At 34.7% G+C, this 27,270-nt stretch overlaps 1 protein-coding gene across 2 annotated transcripts in view; it reads right to left on the bottom strand.

The window, feature by feature from the left end:
* The window catches only part of SMC4 (structural maintenance of chromosomes 4), a 30,463-nt gene extending 3,385 nt beyond the window's left edge, over positions 1-27,078 (bottom strand). Inside the window, exons 1-18 of one of the 2 annotated variants that reach the window (XM_079155459.1) lie at positions 26,814-27,078; positions 25,671-25,877; positions 24,578-24,756; positions 23,968-24,159; positions 22,535-22,711; positions 16,831-16,995; positions 16,559-16,686; positions 15,421-15,561; positions 14,586-14,736; positions 12,889-13,053; positions 11,035-11,268; positions 9,209-9,394; positions 8,701-8,862; positions 7,479-7,704; positions 7,304-7,383; positions 5,916-6,068; positions 4,864-4,990; positions 1,204-1,393 (exon numbers count right to left, since the gene is read on the bottom strand). In XM_079155459.1, coding sequence (XP_079011585.1) covers positions 1,204-1,393; positions 4,864-4,990; positions 5,916-6,068; positions 7,304-7,383; positions 7,479-7,704; positions 8,701-8,862; positions 9,209-9,394; positions 11,035-11,268; positions 12,889-13,053; positions 14,586-14,736; positions 15,421-15,561; positions 16,559-16,686; positions 16,831-16,995; positions 22,535-22,711; positions 23,968-24,159; positions 24,578-24,756; positions 25,671-25,806 — 2,792 coding nt within the window. In that variant the 5' untranslated portion in view covers positions 25,807-25,877; positions 26,814-27,078. The remainder of the gene's footprint in view (positions 1-1,203; positions 1,394-4,863; positions 4,991-5,915; positions 6,069-7,303; positions 7,384-7,478; positions 7,705-8,700; positions 8,863-9,208; positions 9,395-11,034; positions 11,269-12,888; positions 13,054-14,585; positions 14,737-15,420; positions 15,562-16,558; positions 16,687-16,830; positions 16,996-22,534; positions 22,712-23,967; positions 24,160-24,577; positions 24,757-25,670; positions 25,878-26,813) is intronic. The other variant, XM_079155458.1, reaches the window with a different exon arrangement.
* Positions 27,079-27,270: the final 192 nt, after the last annotated feature.

Genomic DNA, 27,270 nt, shown 5'->3' on the forward strand with positions numbered 1-27,270 from the left:
GAGCCACATCCTCAGGCCTACCAAAGAACTTTTAGTGACATATTTTCTATCAGATTTTTAAATTTATGATTTACTAAATCATTCCTGGTTTTCATACATTTATACAAGTACCATGGAATGAATTATTCTACCACACTCTCACTACATATTAATGAAACTACTTTATGTAAGCTTCTATTATCATCCAACCTTGATTTCCATTCCGAGTATTTATTAGATCATGAAGTATTTTTTAAAAAAAAAAATCAGATTAGAGATCCTTCAATCTCTTAAGCATTCTTTTTTTTTTTTTTTTTTTTTTTTTTGGAACTGGGGATTGAACCCAGGGATGCATTTTCACTTAGTTACACTGCCAGGCATTTTTATTACTTTGAATCTTGGTCTAACAAAGCTGCTGAGTCTGGCCTTCAATTTTGCAATCATCCAGTCTTAGTCTCCCAAGTCACTGGGATTAAAGGTATACACCACTGTATCTGTCTTAAGGATTCTTATGCTCCTAACGATAAACAATTTTTTTTTTTTAAAATCTTTGAGCAAAAGGTACTGGATTAACCACCAGATAACCAATATACAATCAATTTTTAATACTGATAATTGAAATAGCTGTTTTAATTTTAAAATTTTATGTATGTAGTTAATGTTATTTTATAAGTATTTCAATACTTCAAACCAAAATCCATGAATGGACAAAGATCCATTTTTTGTGAGTTACGATGATGGAATTCTCTAATTAAAAATTTAGACTTGGGGGGTTTCTCAGCAAGAGAACACATTCAGAGCTGGTGTGAAGTCCTGGGTTCCATCCCCAGCAAACACACACACACACACACACAGTTATCAAGACAATGTAGCCAGAAGACCTCATTCTTACTTACTTAAGGCCCAAATCTATTTAAATTACATCTAATTGTCTGGACCAGAGAAACAAAACTCTCATGTCTAATGCCCTTCACAACTACTAGAGTTATATAACTCTAGCCTCTTAAAGCATACCTGTTTACTACTCTTTTTAAAAATTTCCTATATGATAAATATTCATTTTAAATTTCTCATTATTGAAGTCCTGTTAGGTACTAACAAGTCAGATAGGTTTAATAGGTAAGAGCATGAGAAATACTTAGTAGAATGTTAAATTTAAATGTAATACCCTTTCCAAGGTGGAGGTAGGGAAGAAGACAGATTGGGGTTGTATGCATACTCTACCTGTCAGCAGTCTTGATTGCTACTTGGGCTTTAGTAATAACAGAAGCACATTCATCTAATTGCTTATTTATTTTGTCAAGTTTATCTTGTTGGGCCTGGAGTTTATGGTTATTGATTTCTACAATGATATTGTGTAACCGTTTAACCTCAGCTTCTACTTTGCCAGCTTTCTCAGCCACATCATCATATTCTGAAATTAAAAAATAAAAGAGCTTAATTCATGTTTCTATGCTAATGAGTACATGTTAGATATAATATTCTTTAATGACCTAACCCTGATGCACAATAATCAATTTTAGACATTTAGGAAAAAGTACTTAAAAAGCCAGAACACTATGTCACTACAAGCTTAAAGTCTCTGCTCAGCTGTTAACACAACCATTGATTTTTTGGGTGGGGGTGGGGAGGTCCCGGGGCGGGGGAGGAGTTGGTACCAAGGATTGAACTCAGAGGTACTCAGCCAGTGAGCCACATCCCCAGCTGTATTTTGTATTTTATTTAGAGACAGGGTTGCTTAGCACCTCCTCATTGCTGAGGCTGGCTTTGAACAATCTTCCTGCCTTAACCTCCCAAGCCACTGGGATTACAGGCGTGCGACACTGATTGTAACCTGGGAAGGCATAAATTATGAACTGGAAATGTTTTTGTTGGCAAGCAGTCACAGAGAAGTCTGGGGACTTTTTTGTGAGGGAGTTAATAGATTATGGTGGTAAGTCAATAAACTTTTTGAATACAGTATGGAAGGTTAAAAGTGGCAAAAAGGTTGGGAATTGGAAAATATCAAGAATATTGGCATTTAGGAAGGTAATCAGAAACACTGAGCTAACTGGTTGGACAGAGATCCTTACAAAGCACCTATGGGTATAGATCTGCTGAGAGAAAAGAATTGGAGAGACTTCCTTTCTTGTTTCTGTTACATAGATGGTAGAATTTCAAAACTTCTTAATTTTCCATTTCTTTTCTGTGGTGCCAGGAGTTAAATCAAGGTCTTTGAGCAAACCAGACATGCATTCTACCACTAGCTAGAATCCACAGCTCTCATTTCATTACCTTTTTGCATTACACTACTAGACAATGCTTAAAATTGTACCTTTCAGCCCATCTCCTAAGTTAATTCCAACATCTCTAGTTTTTATATTTCTGAGATCACTACTTGGCACTTAAAAAACTACTGCTTTTGGGGTTTTTCTTCCTAAGGATGTTATATATACATCCTATATATTACTTATACTGGTAATTGCTTTTTTCAGATTTGAGTTATTGCATTTGTATTGATGGAATTACCTTGCTCACAGTGATGACCTTTGTGATTAAAATACCATTAGGCTGAGCCAGGTGGGGTGGCATATGGCAGTAATCCCAGTGACCTGGGAGGGTGAGGCAGAAGGATCATGAGTTCAAAGCCAGCCTCAGCAATAGCAAGGTGCTGAGTAACTCAGTGAGAACCCTGTCTCTAAATATTAAAGTAGAAAATAGGGCTATAGATGTGGCTCAGTGGTCAAGTGCTCCTGAGTTCAATCCCTGGTTACCCTCCCCACTGCCAAAAAAACAAAAAATACCGTTAGGCTTACCTGTGTGCTCAGCTCACTTGTGGGTAGAGCATTAGCTGCTTTGGGGGCCAGTACCACCATTACATTTGGGTCAGGTATGCAGTCCAGGTTTCCATCCCTAATCTGCCTCTAAGAGATTCTTTAGAAGGAATCTTGTTTCTAAGTACCCACCATGCATTTGTTTTTTAAAATATCTATAGTAGTATGTCCATTACAAGTAGAAAACTCTGCAAGCATAGTCTGTAATTTTGAAGATGCCATTCTGTATTTAACAACTTACCTAAAAAATAAGATGCTCACAGAATATATCTAGCCACTTTTTAAAAAAAAAAAAAAAAAAAAAAACAACCTAAGTTACTACAAAATCAACTACTGAACCTTAATGATAAGCTTTCTGAAATGGGTCTTCCATATTGGCATCTACTGAAAATACCCAGCATTTTTATGAAAGGAGATATATAGAGCACCTAATAAAGGTAAGGATTCTTTTTAAATTTATAATAAAACAGATTCCTTCAGCTTTCCTAAGAAAGGGCTGTTATTAGTAACATAAATTAAAACAACAACAACAACAAATTGGCTTTTCAATTGATCCTTAGGTATCATCAAAGCAGCCACAACAAATAGTTATGTATGGGGCAAGGAATCTGTGTAAAGCCAGTGTGTCAGTAAGAATGAAGATATAAAATAAAATAAATTCAATAGGAAAAAATCCCCAAACTTGTCAGATAATGCCACTTATGTATATATCACTCTTTAATGGCTTGCTATTTCATTTAGATTCTTTATCATGGCCTATAAAGTCCCAATAGATCTAGATTTCCCCATCCTTTAGCAATAATAGCTTCCTTGTGTTCCTTGAACACTCCAGTATACTTCTCAGGGGCCTTTGCATTTTACTTCTTTACATTGTTCTTAGAAGGCTTTTCTCCCAAATATCCACAAGGTTATGCTTACACTTCCTTTGGGTCTTCTGCTCAAATATCTCTGCACCATCTTAACTTGAGCTCCTTAGAAAGAGGGATATTTTGTATACTACCCTATCTGTAGCACCTAAAGGAAAGGTTGCCAGTAGCAGATGAGCAAATGCTTGAACACTAAAAAATGCAGATAGGGCTGGAGATGCAGTTCAGTAGTACAGCACTTGCTCTACTAAACTTGTTGCAAGGCTCTGGCTTTAATCCCCAAGCACCACAAAAACAACCCAACAACAGATTGAAACAAAAATTAAAAGAACCCCTAACATAAAAAAGAACACAAAGTATGGCTATAGGTGAATACTTGATGTGCACACTAGACATCTGTCTGTTTAGAATCTTTGTGGACAAAACTCCCTTCTTATTTTTGGAGCAGAATGGATACTTCTCCCAATTTCCTCAATTTCTTCTTTTGAGATGAGGTCTTGCTATGGTGCCCAGGCTGGTCTTAAACTCCTGAGCTCAAATGATTCTACCAAATGAGGCACTGGAGGTGGACACCATCATGTCTGGCTCCCTCATCAACTTTTTTGGATAATCAATATTTGTCTTGGCTCATGAACCAAAATGTAACGGTGATCCCTATTAACGATATAATGGATCCCTATTAAGGATAGTTTTTCTGGGGCCAGTAGCTAAGATGCTATAAGCCTAGAAGGGGTCTGTGGCCTAACCTACCATTTCCTTTTCTTGCAATAAGGGCATATTATTTATTTCCTGTGTGCTTTACTTTGATTGATTTGATTCCTCCAAATCTCAGATTTCTAAATCTACAAAATAAATTTATTATCTTGAACCTTTCTTGTATTAGGACCTAAGTATACAAATATGAAACTAAAAACATGGGCTCTGGAATCAGATCATACCACACATACCACCATATGCTGTAGACCTATGTATATTATATGCACCACTCAGTGCCTTTGTTTCCTTATTTGTCAAATGAGGCTACTTACTTCAAAGGCTTGTAAGAATTAAATAGTAAAGCATAATAGTAAAGCATTAAACCATAAAGCAGGCAGTATAGTGCCTTATACATAATTAATTAGCTGCAATTTATTATCCTACAAATCTTACTACAAACTGTAAAAATCTGTTTTGGGCCATTTCAAATAGTCCATCTTTAAACGTACCTGTTTTGAAAGCACTGATGTTTTCTTCTAGCAATTTCTGTTTTTTTTTGTCAGGGGCTGTAGCAAGTACATTAGCTTCAAGTTCCTTAACTTGGACACTCAAATACTCTTCTTGCTCTGATAAACGCTATATAATGTTTAACATTTAAGGTCAACATTTTAGTTCAGTAACACTACTTTCAACACTTTGAATTTTTAATAAATGCACTTAGAATCTTTTCTTAAAGACAAACACTAACAGGAAAAGGGTAGGAAAAAAAACAGAAAAGAAAATAAAAATTGCCATCAAACACAAGAGGACGTGTACACTCATTATAAAGACAAGTTAAAATGCCATTGTTTAGTACAGAAGGTAGCAAACTACTGTTCAAAGACTTGGAAAAATAATTATTTGCATATGCTACCAGTAGTGCATGAGTTAGAACACTTTGAGGACAATTTGGGATTACACAACAAATGCTTTAACACTGTACATATATTGTGTAATACTTTTAATTTTAGGAATCTATCTTAAATAATTAAATGTGTAGAAAAACACTTATCAAAAATATGACATAAAGTAGATGCTCTTGAGAACAAGGGAAGTTTGCATTGGGTTGGGGAAAAAAAATCACAATTATTAAGGAAAGAAAAATTAGTGTGATATTAAAATACCGTATGCAAACAATATAAAAAGAGACAGACATCCACCACATACATATACACATTACACATACACTACACATTTTAAATTTGAAGATCCCTTGACAATTTTTTAAGAAAAAAAAAAAAATTATTTTAGGCAGTATACATGCACTGCTTTTTCAAAATTGACACAACATTCCACTTTGAAAAGAGAATGAAATAAATGGTAATAGGAATTCTTTTTTCTATTGAGTACAAATGGAAAATAGGAATGGCTGTGGTGGGAGCCAATACTCTGACAGGTATTACCCACTAGTACTAAGGGAAACAAAATTATCCCTTATATTTTAAAATGGAAGAAAACATCAAAATGGTTCTGCCAAATTGCTACAGAATTCCAAGTTTCTCTCTCGTCATACACACAATACCTGGATGCTTGCAGTAAACTTTTCTAAGGTATTCCTCATTTCTCGTTCATTATGTCTTAATCTAACCACTGCTTCTTCCAGTTGTACTTTCTGTTCTTGGATTTGCAGTGCTTTTCTAGAATCCCTTTGCAATTGTGACTCCATTTTATTTATCTAAAAAGAAAAGTATGAGTAAAGTCCAGTTTCTCTGTAGGTCATTTCAAATTGACAGCAAAGTTAACTTATGAACCAACCCCCCCCCCCAACTGCTGATCTTAATGACTAGAACATCAAACAATGGAACACTGATTACCCAACAATGGAAGCTTTGGAGATGGCCAAACCGTGTTGCAACCTATCATTTCAGTGAACGATGAGCACTCAAATGCTTAAGTGGAAGGATATAAACTAATTCAAAATATGGGGTGCGGGGGGGGGGGGGTGGGGGAATCAAGGCACAATATTTTGGAAAAAGTTGGGTATCCAGAGTATGAACTCTACCATTGAACCATACCCTTTCCAGCTAAGAACATGTTTTTACGTTGTTTTTAAAAGAAACTAAAAGAACCAGTCATCAACTTTTAAATTTTATTACATAGACATGAAGGAGGCCAGTAATATTGGGTAAAGTCAGGGGAAAAACATGTTTTTAAGAAAGAAGTTTATATAGTGTCCTAAGGGTAATAATCGAACAGGGTAGTTTTTACTGGCTATTTTTACATTCTCATATACTTTTTTTGGGACAATAAGTACAGGAAAAAAAAATTGCTCCCCGTTTTTAGCGCTAGGGATTAAAGCCAGGGCATTGAGCATGGTAGGCAAGTGCTCTACCTCCAGTGCCTTGAAATCTTCTGAAATAAAACGTGGCAACACGCATCATAAATCTTTGTTACACCTTAAAAAATTACTCAGAAACAGAAAATGCTAATTATGCAATGCAGCAATAATTCCATGAAATATCAACTAGTAACTGAACATTTAATTGAACTATGAAACATCTATATAATCTAAATATAAAAATTTAGCAATTGAAAACATGTATGTACACACACACACACACACACACACAAACACATATATTTAGCTTACACTTTGACTTAGGTGTCTTTTTTTGGGGGTGTGGGGTGCTGGGGATTGAACCCAGCATCTTGTACATATTAGGCAAAAGATCTACCACTGAGGTATATTCCCAGACCTTTAATATAAACTTTCTAATTAACATGTTTTATTCTTTGAACTTTAAAGGACTTTATATTAAAAACTTCCACTCCCAAACATCATTATTAAATAGAAAATTCAACCTGTATTCAAAAATGGCCAAATTTTGTAGTATATAGGATTTACCTCAGTAAACCTGTTAAAAAAAAAAACACAAAACAAAGCCTGACTAGACTTTTACATATGCTGACCTCTTCTTCAGAGATTTCCATGACCACTGATGAACCCATTCTTCCTTTCATTACTTTGCTTCCACCACCTGTCATTGTACCTGGAGAACATGGGAGAGAAGTCATTCTTAGAAGTCTTACCCAATAACATTGTCTCAACAATAAAATTCAATGGCAGGGGAAAATCTGCTCTTACCTGACTGTTCTATGATTTGCCCCTGTAATGTTACCACTCTCCATCTTCTATCTTTTTGATATGCTACTCTTGTGGCTTGGTCCAAGTTGTCAGCTACCAATGTATCTCTTAAAGCAAAGTAAAAAGCTTGGCGGATTTCCTCATTTTTCACTTTAACTAAATCAAATAATCGAGGAGTATTTTCAGGAGTTTGAATTTTAGTCATTTTTTTTGCCCACGTTGCCATCTAAAAGTTAAGGGGCGGGGGGGAAGCACAATGACACACCACTTCACATCCATTAAGATGAACTTTAATCAAAAAGGCATATAATAACAAATGTTGGTAAAGAATGTGAAGAAACTTGAACCTTTATATAGATAGACTGGTAGGAAACAGTACACTCACTGTGGAAAAGAGACGGGCAGGTTCCTTAAAATAGCTAAACACAGAATTTACAGTGACACAGTAATTCCATTCCTAGGTATTTACCTAAAAAAAAAAACCTGAAAGCACATTCACATAAAATCTTGTATACCTAGCAGCATTATTGCCAATACAAGATTTTTTCAAAACCATGTAAACTCAGAACCAAAACCTGGAAACAATCCCAGTGTCCATCCACTGTCAAATGGAGAAACAATGGACTATCCTTACAATGGTCTATCACTCAGCAACAAAAAGGAATAAAGTATGAGAAAATATTACAAAATAGGTAAACCTGACAACCTGTACTTAATGTAGCTATGCACAAAAGACCACATGATTCCATTTATATAAAATGTCCAGAATAAATAAATCCACAGAGACAAAAATGTAGATTAGCGCTGGTTTTGTGTGTGTGTGTGGTATTGGGTGTAACTGCTAACGCCTATGGGGCAATGAAAATTTTCTGTTCATGGATGAACAACCTTGCAAATATACTAAAACCCACTGAACTATGTATTTTAATGTAGTGAATTTTACTGTGTGAATTAAGTTAGTTTTGTTGAGAAAAAAGTAGTTACCGATGAAAGTGAGAAATACAAACTGCCAGACACTCCAACACTGAAAGGCGTATTCCTTTAGGAGGTATACCAAGATTTTTTTTTTTCATCACCATGTAAAATAATTCTCAAAACTTACCAGCATTCACTAAATAATGGTAAAAGAAAAGCTAGAAGGGGAAGGAAAAAAAAAAGAAACAACAAAAAACAGGTGGTATACACACAGTTAAATTATAGGTAGCCTATTATGGATACCTACCTTGTCTAAACCTATAAAAGTTGCAACTCCAATATTTTGTCTTTTAAGGAAGTTTACACATTCTTGGGCTGTATCAATAGAATCAACAACAATGTAATCTAATGCATGACAACAGGATGAAACAGCAACGTCGTACTTTTCATCAATGGCTCCTAAGTCCCCCTGATAATTAAGAGGAGGGATAAAAAAATTAGCACACAATTACCATAAACAAAACCTTAAGTATAATGTTATTAAACCCAGCATATATCAAATTCTCATTTTAAAAAATAGGATAAAGTAGTTTTGTTAAGTTTGCTTATCACCAATAGTTTTTCTTCTTGGCATATTAAAAATTATAATTAAAACTATATAAAAGACTATAATAGTAAAGTGTTTAAAAAATGAGTTATTACTCCAAAAATGTTATTTTGTGTATAGCAACCCTCTATATAGTTGTCACACTAAGAATATAATTTATAACGTTTTCTTAAGAAAATATAGCCATTCCTGAACAAATCTACTTTACCAATCGTCCATATATTCCTGGAATCCTGCCAGATTTTTTTTCTTGAATTATTGCATCAAGGACCTTGCCCCTACTTCGATTCATTGCTACGGAACTCTTTGCTTCTTCAACTTTTTGAAAAAGACCATGAACCAAACTTTTGAGGTTTATTTCTTCTTGTGCAAGCTTTTGAAGTTCTTTTTCTTTCTATAAGTGAAAAGTTAAGAAAATTAAACTCAGATGCATTAGATTCTAAATGTGCCCAATCACAGCATAGACTTAACTGTAATGCTTCAATAACAATGAAGGACAAGACCAAAAATAGACACACAAGCCAAACTAAGCTTTCATAAAGCAATCAATGGTCTGGCTATGAAAAATGTGAATGGGTCTCTCATTTTAAGAGGTGTAAACTACTTGGGTCAATAAAAGAGAAAATAGGGACAATATGGTTCCAGGAAGAGTCCACCATGATGAAGCAGAGCTACAGCTATGAAAATGTGAAAATCACAGTTTGGCACCATATTATATTTAAGGATGTCCTATGTAAGTTTTCCCCTAATCAAAAGCAGATCTTGGAACAGGATCCCAGGTATGAGTGACTGGGCAAGACTACAGTTACGATGTGATTTATTTTCTGGTTAAATAAAAGAGTGAAACAAAACAAACAAAAAAGGCAAAAAGGGGAAAAAGATAAGCTGCAAATAAGAGAGGAACTATAGACAAGCTAAATTCTCAATTTCTTAATCTGCAAGTTAGGCCTCTTTTCTACCTGGTATTCTCCATTTCCTAGCTTTAAACTAGCTCCACTAACTGTTATACAGGTAAAAATTAAATGCTCAAGTTATAGATAGAACTTTTCAAAAAATAAAGTGAATTACCAGGGAAAGTGGAATAATCATTGGATATAATTTAACATATATTGAAATTTTACATGGTCACAAAAGCCCCTGATGATCAGATTACTGCAGATACACTAAAATGAAAAAGACATAGACAGTCATTTTCTTTTCTTTTTTTTTTGGGGGGGTGGGGGAAGAGATACGTTTTGCTATGTTGTCCAGGCTGGCCTCAAACTCATGGACTCAAGCAATTTTCATGCCTCAGTCTCCAAAGTAGCTGGGAATACAGGAACACAGCACCTTGCCCAAATAGACTTTCTTATTGTCACCTTGCCTGCTGAGGTTCTGGAGATTAAAATTTATAAAATTTGTTAGCCATCTTATTCACTGAAGGATTGGGGGCTCTGGCACACTAATGAGCTAAGCTAGGACATGGCTCAGTGGTTAAGTGCCCTGGTACCAAACAAAAAAAAAGGTTTACACATTCATTATGTTTTTCATTTATACTTAAGTTGTCTATACTTAAGATTTAGAGAAACACAAATTTTCTTTTGTTTAAATTATTTGCATGGGATTGTGGTGCTGGATGCTTGCTGTTTCATGCTTCTGGGGACAAGTTTCTTTTTATTTTGTGGTGCTGGGGATCAATCCCAGGCCCTTACATGTATTAGGCAAGGCCTCTACCACTGAGCTACACCCCGTCTTAGTTTCCTTTCTTTAGAAATTTTTCTTAATTGGTGCATTTTAATTACACATAATAATGGGATTGTCATATTTGTATATGCACATAATTTCATCAATCTCATTCCCCAAAACCTTCCTCCTCCCCCTCCCCAGTCCTAGTTTCTCATATGGGATAATGAAATGCTGACCTCATTCTTTTAAGATTAGACTAAATGAAAAAAGGTAACTATGATCACTTAGTTGTTGAGATTAAAAATATGTATCAACAAAACTAGTTGACACATAATTTTTAGGCAAAATATAGAAGCAAAGATTTATTACCTCCTTTAATTCTTGTTCAGTTTGAGGAAGTTTTGCCTCTATATCTCCAATTGCAGCTTTCCTTTCTTTGAGAGTCTCAGAAGCTGCAGTTAGAGCTTCTTTTGCTTTACTTAACTGAGACACTGCAGTATTATGACGACTGAGATAGATATCGAGTTCTGACTGGGCTACATCCATCTTTGAACGTGCTTCATTTACTGATTTGTTGAAACCCATAAGTTCTTTCTCTCGACTCTGTTAAAAGATGAGTCCATTAAATCTGAAATGTGTTTTTTTAAACCTAAACTGAAATGAAAACCATAATTTTGAAGTTAATTTAAGAAAGGCGATTCAACAAGCATAGTATATAGAAACAAACACTTCTTATGAGTGGAACAGACTACCAGTTCATTCCTAGCTACCAGTGTTCACTGTACATAAAGTCTTTTCCCAAGTGATGACATAAGAGCTTCATGAGGTAGATCTTAGTATACTCATTTTAGGATTAAAACAAAAATAATAATTCCAAGAGTTCAGATTTCCATAATCTTTCCACATTACCAAGTATAAGAACTACTTGGAAAGTTTTCTCAAGTGTATTTATGTTTTACGTTATGCCAAAGAATAAAGATATTCAAATTGGAGTCCTGGATCTGTCATTAATACAGGGTATAAGTTATATAGGGTACACCGAAGTACTCAACACACAGAAATAAGCAAACATACAAACATACCATTAAGTATTCCATTCACTATATTACTAAAATTTACTATATTATCATTTTGCCACTTAATCACATAGGTATAGGTATTCTACTTATAAACGTTTTGTGGTGTGACATTAGAATATGTTCATATTTCAAAGCAGAATCTATTAAGCCTGACTTTTTTTTAGTAAACTCAATTACCATTATTTAGTAAAGTATGTATTTCACATGCTTGGAATTTTCAAAAGGCTGTTTTAAATAAAAACAAAGCTAAGTTCATCTTTTGTTGAGTACATAACACATCAATGTGACAACCTCATGCTCTTACTTTATTAATGAAGTTATAAAGAGCTGACATTTAATAATTCCTTACTTTCTAGGTATCTATTTAAATATACTTATTTTTTATTTATCCTAAGCAGAATTTTTTCTTTCTTATTTTGAGGAAGATGATTTAGAAAACTGACAAACTGTAAAGATAGTAAGTGATGGAGCAAGGATTTGAACTAGTAAGTGACAGAGTAAAGATCTGAATGAAGAACAAAAGTGGTACAGTTTTTAACTATTACTCAAGAGCTATAAAAGCAAAAATGAAGCTGGACATTGTGGTACATCTATTTGAGAGGATAAGGCAGGAGGATCAGGCAGAAGGATCCCAAGTTCAAGGGCAGCCTTGGCAATTTAGCAAGACCTGTCTCAATATGAAATAAAAGGGTAACAGGTTTAGCTCAGTGGTACAGCACACCTGGGTTCAATCCTCAGAGCTACATACAAAAAGGGGGGGGGGGGGAAGAGATGATATTGTTAATCTGCATTTTGTAAGGATACAAATTTTAAAGGTGGCCAACACTTTGTAGTTACCAAGGAAATAATTCAGGAGATCAAAGAAAAACTGTAATGATTCAACAGACTGAAGAGTGGCTATATGCCAAAGTATTGGACATTACATTTTCTTTATCATTACAAATTCTCAATTCTTAAATTTCAAAATGGGAGAAAATAAAAAATGGGGAAAATGAAAGGGGAGAGAGTATAGACAGCATAGTTTCAGGAATGTGAGATATTAAAAGGCTAAACTTAGAATCTAAGTTCAGCTTTTAGTATTACCACAAAAACAATCTTCAAGTTAAAAGAACCCCACCAAAATCAATGTTGATAAAAATCTTACTTCTTTTTCTTTCTGAAGTCCTTGTGTTTCCTGTTTAAGGCTATCCATAACTTCCTTTAACTTTTTTTCTTCTTTTTCTTTTTCCTTCTCAAGGGAATTACTTCTAGTTGTTGTCTCAGTTATGACATTTTTACTCTTGGCAGGTATACTTTTAAATTCTTCAACCTGAGATTAGAAAACAAAGTTATAGAACATATTCCTTTGGGCTATCCAATACCACCAATATTTGATTCAAAAAGCATTTTGTGGGCTGGGGTAAAGCTTGGTGGTAGAGCATGGATGGGCTTATTAGCATGCAGAGGCCCTGTTTACACATGAGCACACATACATGTGCATAATCCCTGCCTCCCACCCCCCCCAAATAACACCCAATCCCCCAAAAAATCAAAAGCAAAGGAAAGCACTTCCTAAGATCTCCAGGACGTCACTACTTTTTTGTAATCAGATTTGTATTAACTGGCTTTACCAGGTATTTTGACATTTATTCATTGTCATTTCAGTATTCTCTTAGTCTAATGGTAAAATCAATTCTAAAAACTTCCAATTCATTTATGAAAGAAAACTTTTACTGGCAGGGCTTTAAGTCTGTCTCCCATCTCTTATTTTAGTCTAAAATTATTCTTTAGCCACAAAAATGCCCTGACCACACAGAGTTTTCGTAACTATCCTTCATGGTATAACATATCAGAAATATTTTTACTCTATTTTCTCACTTCAATCCTAAGGTTTTTTCATAACTATACCTTTCCAGAGACAGTACGCATGACTAATATTTTATCCTACTAATATCCTCTGGCAATAATCACAAACCCACATTTTATGCCTAAATGCTAATGCTTCTATAATGCACTTTGCTTATTCTACTCAATTTTGGGATTACTCTCAAATCCCTGTTATTTTTGTTTACTCTTGTCTAATACCAGAGAAATTCAATATTTCCCAAAATGATGTTCATCAAATAGAGTTATATAACCCTTCTTAGCTTTATTGAGCACCAAGTATTTTGTCAATAAATACATTTGATAAATGATTTTATGAAGTAAAGCAGAGCCTCCACTGTAACCACTCTTTATCACTATATGGAAGAAAGGTTTTTTAGGGAGTTTAGGTGTTATATCTATTAATATCTGATAGAGACAGCTATGAATATAGTTTGAGAAACCTTAAACTTTAGTTGATTAGAATCTGGTTCTACCCAGAGTAGTTAGGTTTCTACATATTCTGGTCCAAACTTCATTTTCTTTTTGTTTGACCTAAAAATAGATGATTAATCCCTGATAAATTATGAGCTTTCTCATCAAGGATCTTGTCCTGATCCTGTTAGCTTCATTTTGGTGGTGGTGGTGGTGGTGATGGGGAGGCCCCTGGGGAGGTAAAAATTTTCAAGGTCTGTAACACCTAAATCAAAAATTTCTTTGTAACCACTGCTTTAGGGAAAATCAACATTAGCACCAAAATAGAACAGGTGATTTGGTAGATGTTCTCCCAACAACATATTACTGTAATGTAAGCTCCAAGTCAATATATGTAAAGTTTCCCTTGGTAGGGACAAAACATATTCGGAAATAAAACACTGAACATCTGCATTTCTAATTCATTCTCTTAGGCAACAAGGGGTAAGAATTTGCGAAAAGTTAAAAATGAAACCTAATATTCAGACATGAAATTTTCAGCTTTTTTTTTCCCTTAACACCTACCTTTTCTTTATCTTTTTGAAGTTGTTTCTCCAGTTTTTTGGCTTTACTTGTGGCATGTTTTAGTTTTTCCCTAAATTGAACATCTTCCAAATCCAGTTGTGTAAATTTTTCTTTATTCTCTTCAATAAATTTTGTAATTTTATTCAGTTTCCTAGCAAAGCAAATAAATCAGTCATTATTTTGGATATTAATTTACTTTAAAGCTATGTTACCTTGCCTTCCTGGGACACTTCCTCTATAAATATGTCCAAATTTTTATTAGATAGAATCCTAAAGTTCTCCTGTCTTCAAGCTGATTTTCCCTCTCAGTTGAAATAAGTTCTTAGAATTCTAGATTATGAGGATTTCTTTGCTCTTGTAAGCTGTAAAGGAAACCCTATGTTTTCCCATGACTATTATGTCTATGTATATAAAACCTTACCATAAAAGTTAAACAAAATGAAACGCATAGATAAGAAATAATGGTGTTAACTGATTATTGGCAACTAAGACAACCCATATTCTACCTCTGATTTAGATTTGTGGATTTAAGTAAAAGATTAACCTGTCAGGTCTAATGTTCAATTTTAGTTTCATTATTATTGTGTTCTGCCACTAGGGGTAGCACCCCCACTATTTTAATACTTCAGAGTTGGGTACTCAACCTGTAACATTGAGTTGGAGGAGGTGTGCAAACATATCCCTGCATCCAACTATAAAGTTTCTTTCTTTTTTTCCCAAAAGACCATCTTACATACTAACAAATATATTATTAAAATGTTCCAAAAATAAGTTTACATGTAGACACATAATAAAATTAACTGAATACTCTTAGTACTTTTCAAAAGATTATTACTTCTCTACATCTTTTACTGCTTTATTCTTAGCTTTCATTTCATTCGACAGTATATTGCTCTTCTCATTAATTTCTTTGATATCTTCATTAATTTTTTCTTTTTGAGTTTCCATTTCAGCGATTCGTTTCTGCAGATCATAACTAGTGAGAAAGGAAAAAAATTGGAGATCTTAAAATGCTACTTCTAAAACTACACAATTCTAATTCTTGATCATGTATTGTTTGGAAGTTTTTTTTTTTAATATTTTTTTTAGATGTTGATAGACCTTTATTTTATTCATTTATTTACATGTGGTGCTAAGAATCGAACCCAGTGCTTCACATGTGCTAGGCAAGTGCTCTACCACCGAGCTACAACCCCAGCCCCCAGAAGTATTCTTAACTACACTTTACAAGTTGAGGAGGAAAACACCCCCAAGGTCAAGGCTAGAATTCAGGAACAAAATAGGTTCACTGTAAACAAATAAAATTAGATCTGCCGTTACATGAATTTAAACAAATGTGGCTTTACCCGTTTAGTGTTCCATGATTTTAGTTACTTGCAGACAACTATCACCTGAAAGTGTTAAATGGCAAATTGCAGAAATAAGCAATTCACTAGTTTTAAATTACATGATGTTCTGCCTGTGAATCTTCCCCTTTGTTCAGTGTACTCACTGTATGCACTACCTTCTCCCCCATAAGTCACTTTGCTATCTTGGTTATTAGAATCAACTGTTGACACAGCATTATAGTGCTTGCGTGCAAGTAACTCTTATTACTTTATAATGTCCCCAAAGTACAAGAGTAATAATACAAAGGAGGCACCAGGGCACAAAATGAAACCACATAGTATACTAGAGTTTGGTACTATCCATGGTTTCTGGTATCTACTGGGGATCTTGGGATATTACCACCCCTTATATATGAGGGGTTTACTGTGTATGTAAAAAGTACTATGAATAATAAATACTTGTGAATCCCCAGGTAGGTCACTAAAAAGTCAGTGTTGATGATCTTGCATTTTAACTAATTCATTACTTAAAATAATTTTTACAAGTTTTTCATTTTTAGTCTTCACATTTTTCTACTATAGGAAAAAAGGGGTTTGACTTAATGGTTAGAACTTACATACAAATTGATGAGTCAAGGTACTTACATATAATATTGACAAACATGATTCTTTTTTCTAAATATTTCGTTTTCCAAGGTAAGAAATTCAATGGCTATGTTTTTCTCTCCTTCTAAGGCATCCTTTTCCTTTTCCACCATTTTAACTCTGTTTAACTACAAAAATTACAAAATTTAAAGGCTGAATACATATTTCATATGTACAACTGAATTAAAAATATTCTAACATTACATAAAAACATGTTCACCTTAAATGCTAATATAAAATAAAAATTCCAATCTAAAACAGTAAGCATTTACCTTCTCTCCTCTATGTTCATTTAATATTTCAACTCTCCGACACAAAATTTTAATAGGTTCATTTAGCCGTCCACAACCAATTATATCTTCTAAATACTCAAGCATACCCTCATCATGTTCAGTCTGTCCTTTTGGTTTCATCATAGCAATCTGTTCAACTTCACCCTTTAAAAAAAGTCATATTTCAAATCATTGTATATGTTTAGCTAAATCAGTCTTAAGAATTTGGGGTAGTCAATTAACCATTAACAGTAATGAATAACTACATGAAGCTCATCAAGTGGTTTAAGGAGATTTTACATCAGGGACAAGAAATGTGTATTCATACTTGCTTACACAAATTCTTTAAAAATTAAAAATGTATACCACATACATTGGTACACATAATAGGAAAACTTGTTTGCAATCATTAATCTAACTTTGAACTATAATTAAAAATTTTAGATTAGCAACACATTTGTATTTATGTAGTTTAATTACAAGGAGAAAAAGAAAAGTTTACAATCAGTAACAATCAAGGCTGACAGCCATGTTTGATGGCTGAGAAAATTTTGTCTGAACATGTTCAGATAAAATGCTGTTACTCTACTTCATAGAAGTAGCTTGCCAACTTGTACTCGTTACTATTATGTAATAGAAGAAAAGGTACTAGCAGGCAAATGTGGGTGGGGGGAAGTAAAAATCACATTTAAATATCTTTGCAAATTCCATTTCTCAGTGTATGACTCAACCTTAAAAATCTGGTATAAAACTTGTTAATGAGTGTATTAAAACAAAAGCTTCAGCATATGAGATTTTAAAAAAGGTAATACAGGACAACATAAAACTGATTTAAAAAATCTCATTTTTAGGTATAATTCTTCATACCTTTATATATCATAATCACTTTTTGGAACTTTGACAATCCAGTAGCATTACATGATCAAGTATAAAGTGAAATTCTTCCCCAAAATGCTTATTATTTATTCTTCACAGCTTTCAGTATATTACGTATGAATCAGTGTACAAACTAAAATATGCAGCTATTTATGTGCACCATTTGTTTTTTTTTTTTTTTTTTGTACTTTCCATTAGGGTTCTTCCCAAATGTTTAAAGAATAGTGTAAACTTTGAACATGACTTAAGCATGAAAGACTGCTCAAGTTTTGGATTATAACAGGATGAATTTTAGTTACCACCAGGTCTTATTCAGTTTTTATTTAGGTAGGGTTTATCAAGTGGCAATACTGATATTCTATGTTGGATATTGTTACGAGGAATTTTGCTGGGCATTATAAAACGTTCAACAGCACCTCTGCTCTCTATTTACTAGATGTTAGTAATGTTTGCCTTCTAGTAGCTCTAACAACCCAAAATGTCTCCAGTTGTCCTGGGAAAAGTGGATAATGAAGAACTACTCCAAGGTGAAGACCACTGACCTAAAGATCATAGTTTAAATCTTTTGGGTTAAGTGCTTAAAAACCAAATGATAAATAATATGTCACACCTGATTTCTAATTAACTACTTAATTCATTTAAATTTTTTCAAATAACCAAAAGCTGTAATCCATTGTAACATCTTACAGATAAAAATATTCCTACTAGCTCACATATTTCCTGACCAAATTACTTCTTGAAGAAATATAGTACAGCTATTAGGAAAAAGGTTGTAAGTAAAGCTCAGTAGTTGCTTGTTTTGGTCATGTGTTCCTTCCTCCACAAATAAGATGAAGGATATACAGTTGATTTCCCCCCCATCTAATAAATTTGACCAGTTTAAAAAAAAAAATCATTTTCTAAATCAAAACAATTCCACTGCAAGTCTCATGTAACATTTAGTTTCAGATCATTATACTATACAGTATTTTAAAAAGTTATTGTATTACTAGTTTAGCACTACTAAACCAAAAAGGTATGAGCAAATAGGCCTTTACTTATCTTTTGATTATTAGGACTTCTGTGGTTTCCCATAACAACCTAGGATTTTTTCTTGTGGCCTTATTTCTTGATTTTCTCTACTTTGTTACCTTTTACTTTTTAATTCTTTTTCCCATTTGTGCAATCTATAGCAAAATCTGTGGGTTGACAGTCTGTGCCTAGAGGACCACTTATATTTTAGAAAACTATCCCATGTGAAATCATAAAGTTTTTATTTAATGCAGTAAGCTCAATGAATTTCAGAAGTAATTTGAAATCAACCTGAATTTAAGTTACTTTTATATCAAGGCTCCATATTGAATAATGGTGCAACAATGACACATAAAAACAAAACAAAACAACAAAATTACACACTACCACCACCCCAAAAATAAAATAAACCCATTTTAAGTTGTTTAGTCTGGGAAGAGCAAATAGCTCAGATAGAGTACTTGCCTACTAAGTATGAGGCCCTGGGTTTAATTCCAGAACCAACTCAAAAAAAGAGTAAATATAATAGTATAAGAGGAATAATTAGGGAAAATACCCTTTATTTTGATTAACATGTAATTCAAATTTTAGAAAGCATTAACTACATAAAATAGTATAAAACATTTTTCTTAATAAGTTCCCAAAATGATTACAATAAATATGGGTGTTTTTATCAAAATTAATGGTCCCAGAATACTGCACCTTTTTGGGGTAGAGATTGAACCCAGGGCCTCATATGTGCTGCTACACAAGCAATTTACCACTGAGCTCTATGTACCTTTCTACCCTTGGTTTGAAATTTTATTTTGTCTTAAAAATCTTATTTTTTTCCATTGTTCACTGCACTATAAATTATTAAGTGTTCTTTACTCTAGTACAATGTACTCTAATTTGCTCTTTGTAAGCTACCAGAGACCAAGAAACCGAATTGCCATGTTTTATATATAGGATAATGCTTTAGTGTTTGAAGTTTGTATTAGTTTTGGTTGCTTAGGAGTAGCTTATGTTTTTTAATAGTTGAGGTGCTGCTCAATCACCTTAGAAATCTGAGGTACAGCATATTTGATAAGGCAAAAAAGCTTCTTTTCATATTACAGTCATAAACTTTATTATTTCTATAGACTAAAACCTAGAACCAAAGTTTATATGCCTGCCAACTTTAGGAAAAGTATACTGAATAAAAGAAAAGTAACAATTCAGTTCGAGGTTAATCCAATCTCTAAAGTAGAAAAGCAAACAAACAAAAAACCCAACAAAACAAAATACAAACAAAAAACCCCCCCAAAACCAAAACAAAACACATACACACAAAACAAAAACAAAAAAATCACCAAAACAGAAAAAAATTGATTATTGTTTTAAACTGGCATAACTTAGATTTAATTGTAATACAAAGACAAAAAGACATGAAGTTTCAAACTGACAAAATTAAAGTTATGCTAATAGTTGTAGTTTTAAAGGAGTTTACGAAAACATTCCAGAGAGCAATCGTTAATGTAACTTTAGAGTATAATAAAAGCATTCAGGTTTCCATTCTTTTAACCTTGAATGAAGCAAATGCACTAATGGAGCAAAATCAATTAAGTCCAGTTAATAAGTCATAGTTACCTATGAAATATTATACAGAGCTAATAAAACCTTATTTGTTTGGACCAATAGTTATTACAATGTGACAAAGTCACTCTAATATAAAAAAAGGGAAAAATGCACCTTTACTCTATGGAAAATACAATGATCAATCATAATCTAATTCTTTTTGAGGGCATGTATAACTGTCTTTAAGGACAAGAAACAGAATTTAACCATCTTTATATTACTCATAGTATATTAGCATAGTGCATCATGAGGAACATTTAAGTGATTAATGAGATTTTAAATGGATCTGAGTACTAAAAATGCTTCCTTGAAAAAAATCCACTAAACCCAGCTGGGTTTGGTGGTGCATGCCTATAATCCCAGAGGCTCGGGAAGCCAAGGTAGGAGGATTCCAAGTTCGAAGCCAGCGTTAGCAACTTAGCCGGAGCCTAACCAACTTAGTGAGACCTGTCTCAAAAATAAAGAAATAAAAAGGGTTGGGGATGTGGTTCAATGGTTAAGTGCCCCTGGGTTTAATTACTAGTACCTTCTCTCACCCCCTGCAAAATCCACTAAACCATTACATAAACACTATACATTATTATACAAAAATCTCCATGGACTTTTAAAATTTAGTGCTTTTTAATCTTAAAGCAAAACACACAATAAACCAGATAAACTACTGGCACTTTCCTTCAAACTTTTTTCTAAAGTTCCTATCTATAAATTGTATTAACTTGGAAGGTTTGCTTTGGTAATATTTGGGAAGCAGTCTAAACAATCTGATAAAAGCAGAGGAAAAAAAGGTTCAGACTATTATTAAAACATATGGATTAAGTACCCATCCCAGGTACTTTAGAAGAATACATTTAATATAAACTAGAGAATTTATAATTATTCTTATTTACTTCTATGGGAGATTATTATATCATTACTGTTTTATTACTGTTCAATGTAGGAAAAAACTGCACAGAGAAAAGATAGTCTTAGGAAAACTAAAATACAGTCCACTTTACTTTGATCAGTCTTTGCAGAAATATAAAACTTTGATTATCCCAGAGTGACAACAGTGAAGAATAATGAACAAAAAATAAACACAAGTATAATTTCCTGCAAAATGCTATCATTAAATTTATTATTATAAAGGGATGTTTTATCCTTAATCAAATCAAGATACCCAAATATGAACATCCACAGAGCAGGTTTGATTTAAAAGCCAAAATGTTATTGATTGGCCTTGCATATTGTGTATACCTAAAAGCAGTATTTTAGAAAGTAACTGAAAAATAGACTAGAATGGAAATAGATGCTAACGTTTCATGTTTGTCACCAGAAAAACTTGGTATTCAATCAAAATTCCCGATTTAAGACACTGAAGTATATCAGTAGTTATTTATGCATAAGGGGACAGTTTTTTGCTTTTCTTATTATGCTCTAAGTAATTCTGGATAGGACACAGGAAGAAAAAGATGCTGTCAAATCAAATAAGAATTCAAAAACATCTGCCAAAGCAGTAGACTCACACTAAAATAAATAAGTAAATAAATAAATAACTATATTTTTTGAAAGGTAAGACATGGGAAAGAAAAAGAGAATTTTTCTTGCCAGGCAATGTTGGTAGAATACTTTAAAAATTACTTAAAAAATACAAACTTTCCAATAATATCAACTTAATATCAAGTACTTAATTTTGACACTTCTTCAAAAAAAGAAAACAAATTGAGCCAACTTACAGATAACTATTAAGGAGATTAAATTAAATTAGATGCTTGGAGATATTTGCCAAATACCAAGTACAGATTTTCTTTATTCACTATATTAGAAAAGAACAAATGGACAGACTATTAAAAGATAATGAATTTCACTGAAAATGTTCTTAAAAGGAAATATAAACAAATAGTTGCTATGTCCTTGCCACACTAAAGCAGCACAATAATATTGGTGTTTAATATATATTTTACTACGCCAATATTTACGTGCTGCTACAGTGGAACAAGTATGTCAGTTCATGCAAATATAAAACAAATGTGACAATGAAAATAGAGTTTTGAATGAATTTCCTTAAATTTCCAGAGCAGCAAATAATGATTCGCATCTTGACTGTAGTATGTAAACCATGATGTGCTGCTACAGTACTTTAAGGCCTCAAATATACAGGATTCATCCACGAGTGGAACCCCCCCACTCCCAGCTTTATTGGAAAACAAAACAAGAGAACCTCTTAAGTCTTTAATAAATTTACCTGTAAGATTAAAAACCTATTATGGTCCAAGTCAATTCCATGGCTTCGAAGGAGGTTTCCAACATCTTTAAATGTCTTTTTCTTCCCACTTATGTGATAGACAGAAGTATTATCTCTGTAGGCTGTTCTGGATACATAGAAATTACTGTTAGGAACGACTTCATAATCATCCCCTTCCTGTTTTGAGGAAAAACAAAACAAGAACACAACTGTTGGTATTAAGTCACAGGTCTGCTTCAAATTTCACTCACTCTATACTGAAAACACTTTCTATGGATTACTTGCACAGAAATTAGCAACAGTTCTCAAAAATAATCTCACTTGGGAAAGAATAGATACTTTTCCAAATTGTTTGATTCCTCTCTCAAAGATTCTAAAACCCCAAAGCCAAATCAAGCAAACAAAAACTCCAGCTCCAAACAAGTGAAAAAACATATTTAATTGGTAAGAGTAGATTCCCACCATATTCAAACCAAACCATACTGTTGACTGCATTTTAAATCTAATCCATTTTAAAAAAGCTGTAAGAAATAATTCAAGAAAAAAGGTAGTAATGGGGTGATACTTTATTGGAGGTGGGGCTAAAGAATGTAACATTAATTGAAGGTAAAAAGAACTGTAAAAAATTTACAACTAAATCTCCTGTAGTATTGAAACTCACTTTCCTTAAAAGTTGTCATATTGAAGCTATGGTTTTTCAAATTTAGGTGAATCAAATGTAATTAATAAGCAATGACTAAAACCTGACAATCTACTTTCTAATTCAAATTGTACAATAAAATGTATTAACAAGCAAAATTAAAAGAGATGCTTGTAACTAAATCCCTTTATATTAAAACAACAGCAGCTAAGTCAGCTTTCTGTTTCATTATGTAATTCCAATCCTTTATTTTTATGTTCCATTCAGTAATTCTTGAACCATGATTTTCCTAAAGTTAATCATTAAATAGACAGGAGGGGGGACCCCACAATACCAACACAACTATGTAAATAATCTAAATAGCCACTTTACCTATAATCATCTCTATTTCTAAAAAACAAACATGTTAGCTTGCCCTTCTTCGATTTCAAAATGGCTTAATCACTGTAGTACAAATTGAGAAAAATTTCTTTTAGGACCACTACTAACAAATTTAACGTGCACTGAAATAATGGCAATGATAGAATCAGTCGACTATTATATTTTCAAGTTTAGGTAATTTATTTTAAAGCAATAAAAATACAACTTTAAAAAACAAACAAAACTTGTAGTAACAGAATGCCTATTTCGCACCCAGGATCCTAAAACTGCTCAATGTTTTACTTCAAAAAGATAAGATCACAATGAGCTATCTATAATTCACTTCTGTGGCTAAACATTCTATTTATATTTCATAGATTCCTCCACTTTCCAAAAAGAAAATATGGTTATGGAGAAAATAAAAACCCCTTACCTTATCAATTATCTTTTGAAAATGAACTTCTACAGTACAACTCTGAATATCCTTGTGTTCATCAGAATTATGTATTAGTACTGATAGTTTTTTCGATCTTATTTTTTGTGCTCGATAGCCAAATACAAAAAGCATAGAATCAATAACATTGGATTTGCCACTGCCATTTGGCCCAATAATACAGGAAAAACGCTGCATAAAAAAACAAAACAAAAAAAAGATTTCAAAGTTTAAAAGGTCACACCAGCACTACTGATTTTAATTTAAACTGCTTGTTTTTTATTAACACACTAAAAAAAAGGATTTAAGTTTCCATTGTTAGAAGATACACAACTTGAGTTTTCTATAAGTTTCAACACCTTAAATAAAAACATGTTACAATTGTATTTCACTTTTTACAAAACTCATTCTAAGAAAGGGAAAATACTCCCCTTCAATCAACACGGATTCCTTACACAAGATCTTTATAGCTAAAAAGGTACCAAAGATGATAAAGAAATCAATCATTTGTTAAAATCAAAGGGAACAAACCAAGTTTATTACAGAGAATAGTTAGAAAACTGAAACATCCTATATTCCTTTATAATAGTTATTTGAAATGGGCAAATACCTTATGAAAAGGTCCCAGAATTTTTTCCCCAGCATAAGACTTGAAGTTCTGGTTTACAATATGAGTTATCATAAGCCGAGGAGCTCCAGCTTCATTGGTCATTGCTGGAGGTGGGGGTGGAGGAATACTGTTCAAAATCTCTTCTAAACTTCTGTTATCAAGTTCCTCACCTGGAGTCTCTTGATGAACCAAAGGCAAGAGGGAGGAAAAAAGCCTATATTAATACTATTAGTTCGGAGGACTGCTGCCTGCTGATATTTTAAAAAACGGAATGAGAAATGTTACTTATGAAACCTAGGACCTCAAATTTCCCACACAAATACAGTATTAGCCTAAACTCCTGGGGATATCAATCAAATCCTTTAGCTCGGGTTAATTAAAAAACAAAACACAAAAAAACTCTTGAAAGAAATGCCACCAGTTCTAAAATTCTATAGAACTACAATATACTTCTTAGGAGTCAAAACACCACATCATAAAACAAATCTAGGAAAACCACAACAAACTGATTCCCTGTTTCCCTAAACAGGAGTTGAAACTCTAAGGCTCTAGACTTTCTGTATATTTGAATACCTGAAAAATTCACTAGCTTCAGCGCCACTGTCACAGAGGTTTCATAATATCACCCAAATCTTGGACTCCAAAAGTGACAATAGGTTCAAATAAGTCATCATCTTCCCTTTAAAGGCAATCTAAGACCTCGGAGGTGAGGTTAGGGCCAAGCAACTTTTAATCATGTTCAGTCTGGGAAAGAAAATAAATCTCACTAGCTCTTGGCTCACTATGCCAATTTCAATGGAAATATAAAGATGTCAGTACCATTCCAAAATGCCACAAACAGAAATTCACAACTGAAGCCATTTGCTCACCCCCATCACCTCCAGCACCGTTACACCGAAATTGCACAGGAGCCCTATTTCTGAATCGCGGAAAGGTTTTCCAGAGCTGCTCTAAGGGAGTGACTGGATCTTCAGACGTCAAACCCAGCCTTTTGCACGCATGCCACAACCCCAGCCAGTCTCGAGTTGGGCACCGACACGGTCGGGCGCCTCAGTTTGCGCTCCTACCGAGTCGCCGCGGGTCACTAACTCACCTGGGGCTGCAATTTGGCTGTCGGTGCCGCCGGTCGGCGGTTCGGGTTCCGCGTCACTGCTGGTGCCGTCCGGAGACAGCGGCGGCCCTTCCTCTTTACGGCGGGCTGTGGAGGGCTGGGTGCCTTTACGCGGCATGGTCGCTGGGGTCGGGGAAGAGCCGGAGCAAGTCAGCTCCCAAAACCCATCCCGATTACTTTCCACCCCACCTGTTTCCGAGAGTCGCACTTTAAAATCCCGCTCAGAGGCGAAGAATCCTCAAGAAGAGGACCACAGAAAAGCCCCAAACGGCAACAAGCGGATGGGTTTTCTTAAGACTCAAGTAGGTGGGAAAGTCTAGACGTGCCTGGAAATCAAGGATCTAGCAACAGCTAAGGTTCTTTTTTATTTTTTAAGGCCTTCCACCCGTCCACTTCCAGCGTAAGAAAGCACTCTAACCTATTTATAAACGAAACATCTCCCATAAGAGGTCATTTGTTGACCTTCCCTCGCTTTTCGGACTAGGGATGCAAGCGCACCGACTTTTCAGTGGAGTTCGTGTTAGCTTCAGGTTTGAATGGCCATCAACCCTTCCTACAGTAAAGACCCACGGGCGACTTGCCGCCCGCCTTCCTCTCCCCGCCATCTAGCTCTTGGCATCTAGAGCGCCCTGGGGATTCGAGGTCTCTTCCCCCGTCCCATCGTAAGTATGGCCGAAGCTGGTATCGACGACTAGCCACTGCCAAACGGGACGACAGCAGGGCTTGCTCGTGTAACAGGAATTTGTCTCTCTGGTGTCCGGGGCGGTCCCGTTGGGTGGTAGTAAGTAAAGCCACCAGTAAAGGGTCAGACCCGGTGACTAGTCCCCTGGGAGACGCCGTTTTCCTGAGAGAGAACAGAATTTCTGAGAAGAGATCCGAGAGGCTTGAGCCTCCCTAAGAGAGGCTGTAAACAGCTCAGAGAAGTGGCGCCCGGGAGAAGCGCGCGGGAGCCCCAGCCGCAGGGAGCGGCCGAGGGGGGAGGGGTGACAGCGAGAGAATCTCCCAGTAGCAGCCTCCTCACCCCGGACTTCGCTGCTTTAGTTCAAGGCCTCTAATTTCCAGGCGCCCGTGGACAGGACAGAAAGTAAGAGTGTGACAACCTTATCAGGAAAAGAAGTACTTTACCTGCGGGACAGTCCACTCAGACCAGGGCTGGAAACAGTTGTAAAGGCCCCCTCCCCCCTGCTCCTACCGGTGCTTCGGCTCCGGGTCCTTCACTCGAAAATGGCGCCTAAAATACAAACTCGAACGGAAATTCGTTACAAATGCGCGCAATGATTTCTGGGATCCACTAATTTGAAAAAACAGTGCGGCGATTATCACCGCCATCTTTTGCTCCTTCATGCGCATGCGTGAACTCATGGCGGGACCCAAGTGGTAAGGGCGGTTTCTCGGTGAAAGGAAAAGCGAGGAAATGTGTTCCCTGTGGTCTATAGTAGAAGCACTGTTACTGAAACTACAGCATTTGAAAATACAACCTGGCGAATTTTAAAAAAGGGGAAAAAAATAGGGCCCCGCCCACAGTTAAGAGACGGGGCTCAGTTGTCCAATAACGACCTTTAACGAGAGGGCGGGCTCGCTT

Source organism: Sciurus vulgaris (genome assembly GCF_902686455.1).
Source record: "Sciurus vulgaris genome assembly, chromosome: 10".
Classification (NCBI taxonomy): domain Eukaryota; kingdom Metazoa; phylum Chordata; class Mammalia; order Rodentia; family Sciuridae; genus Sciurus; species Sciurus vulgaris.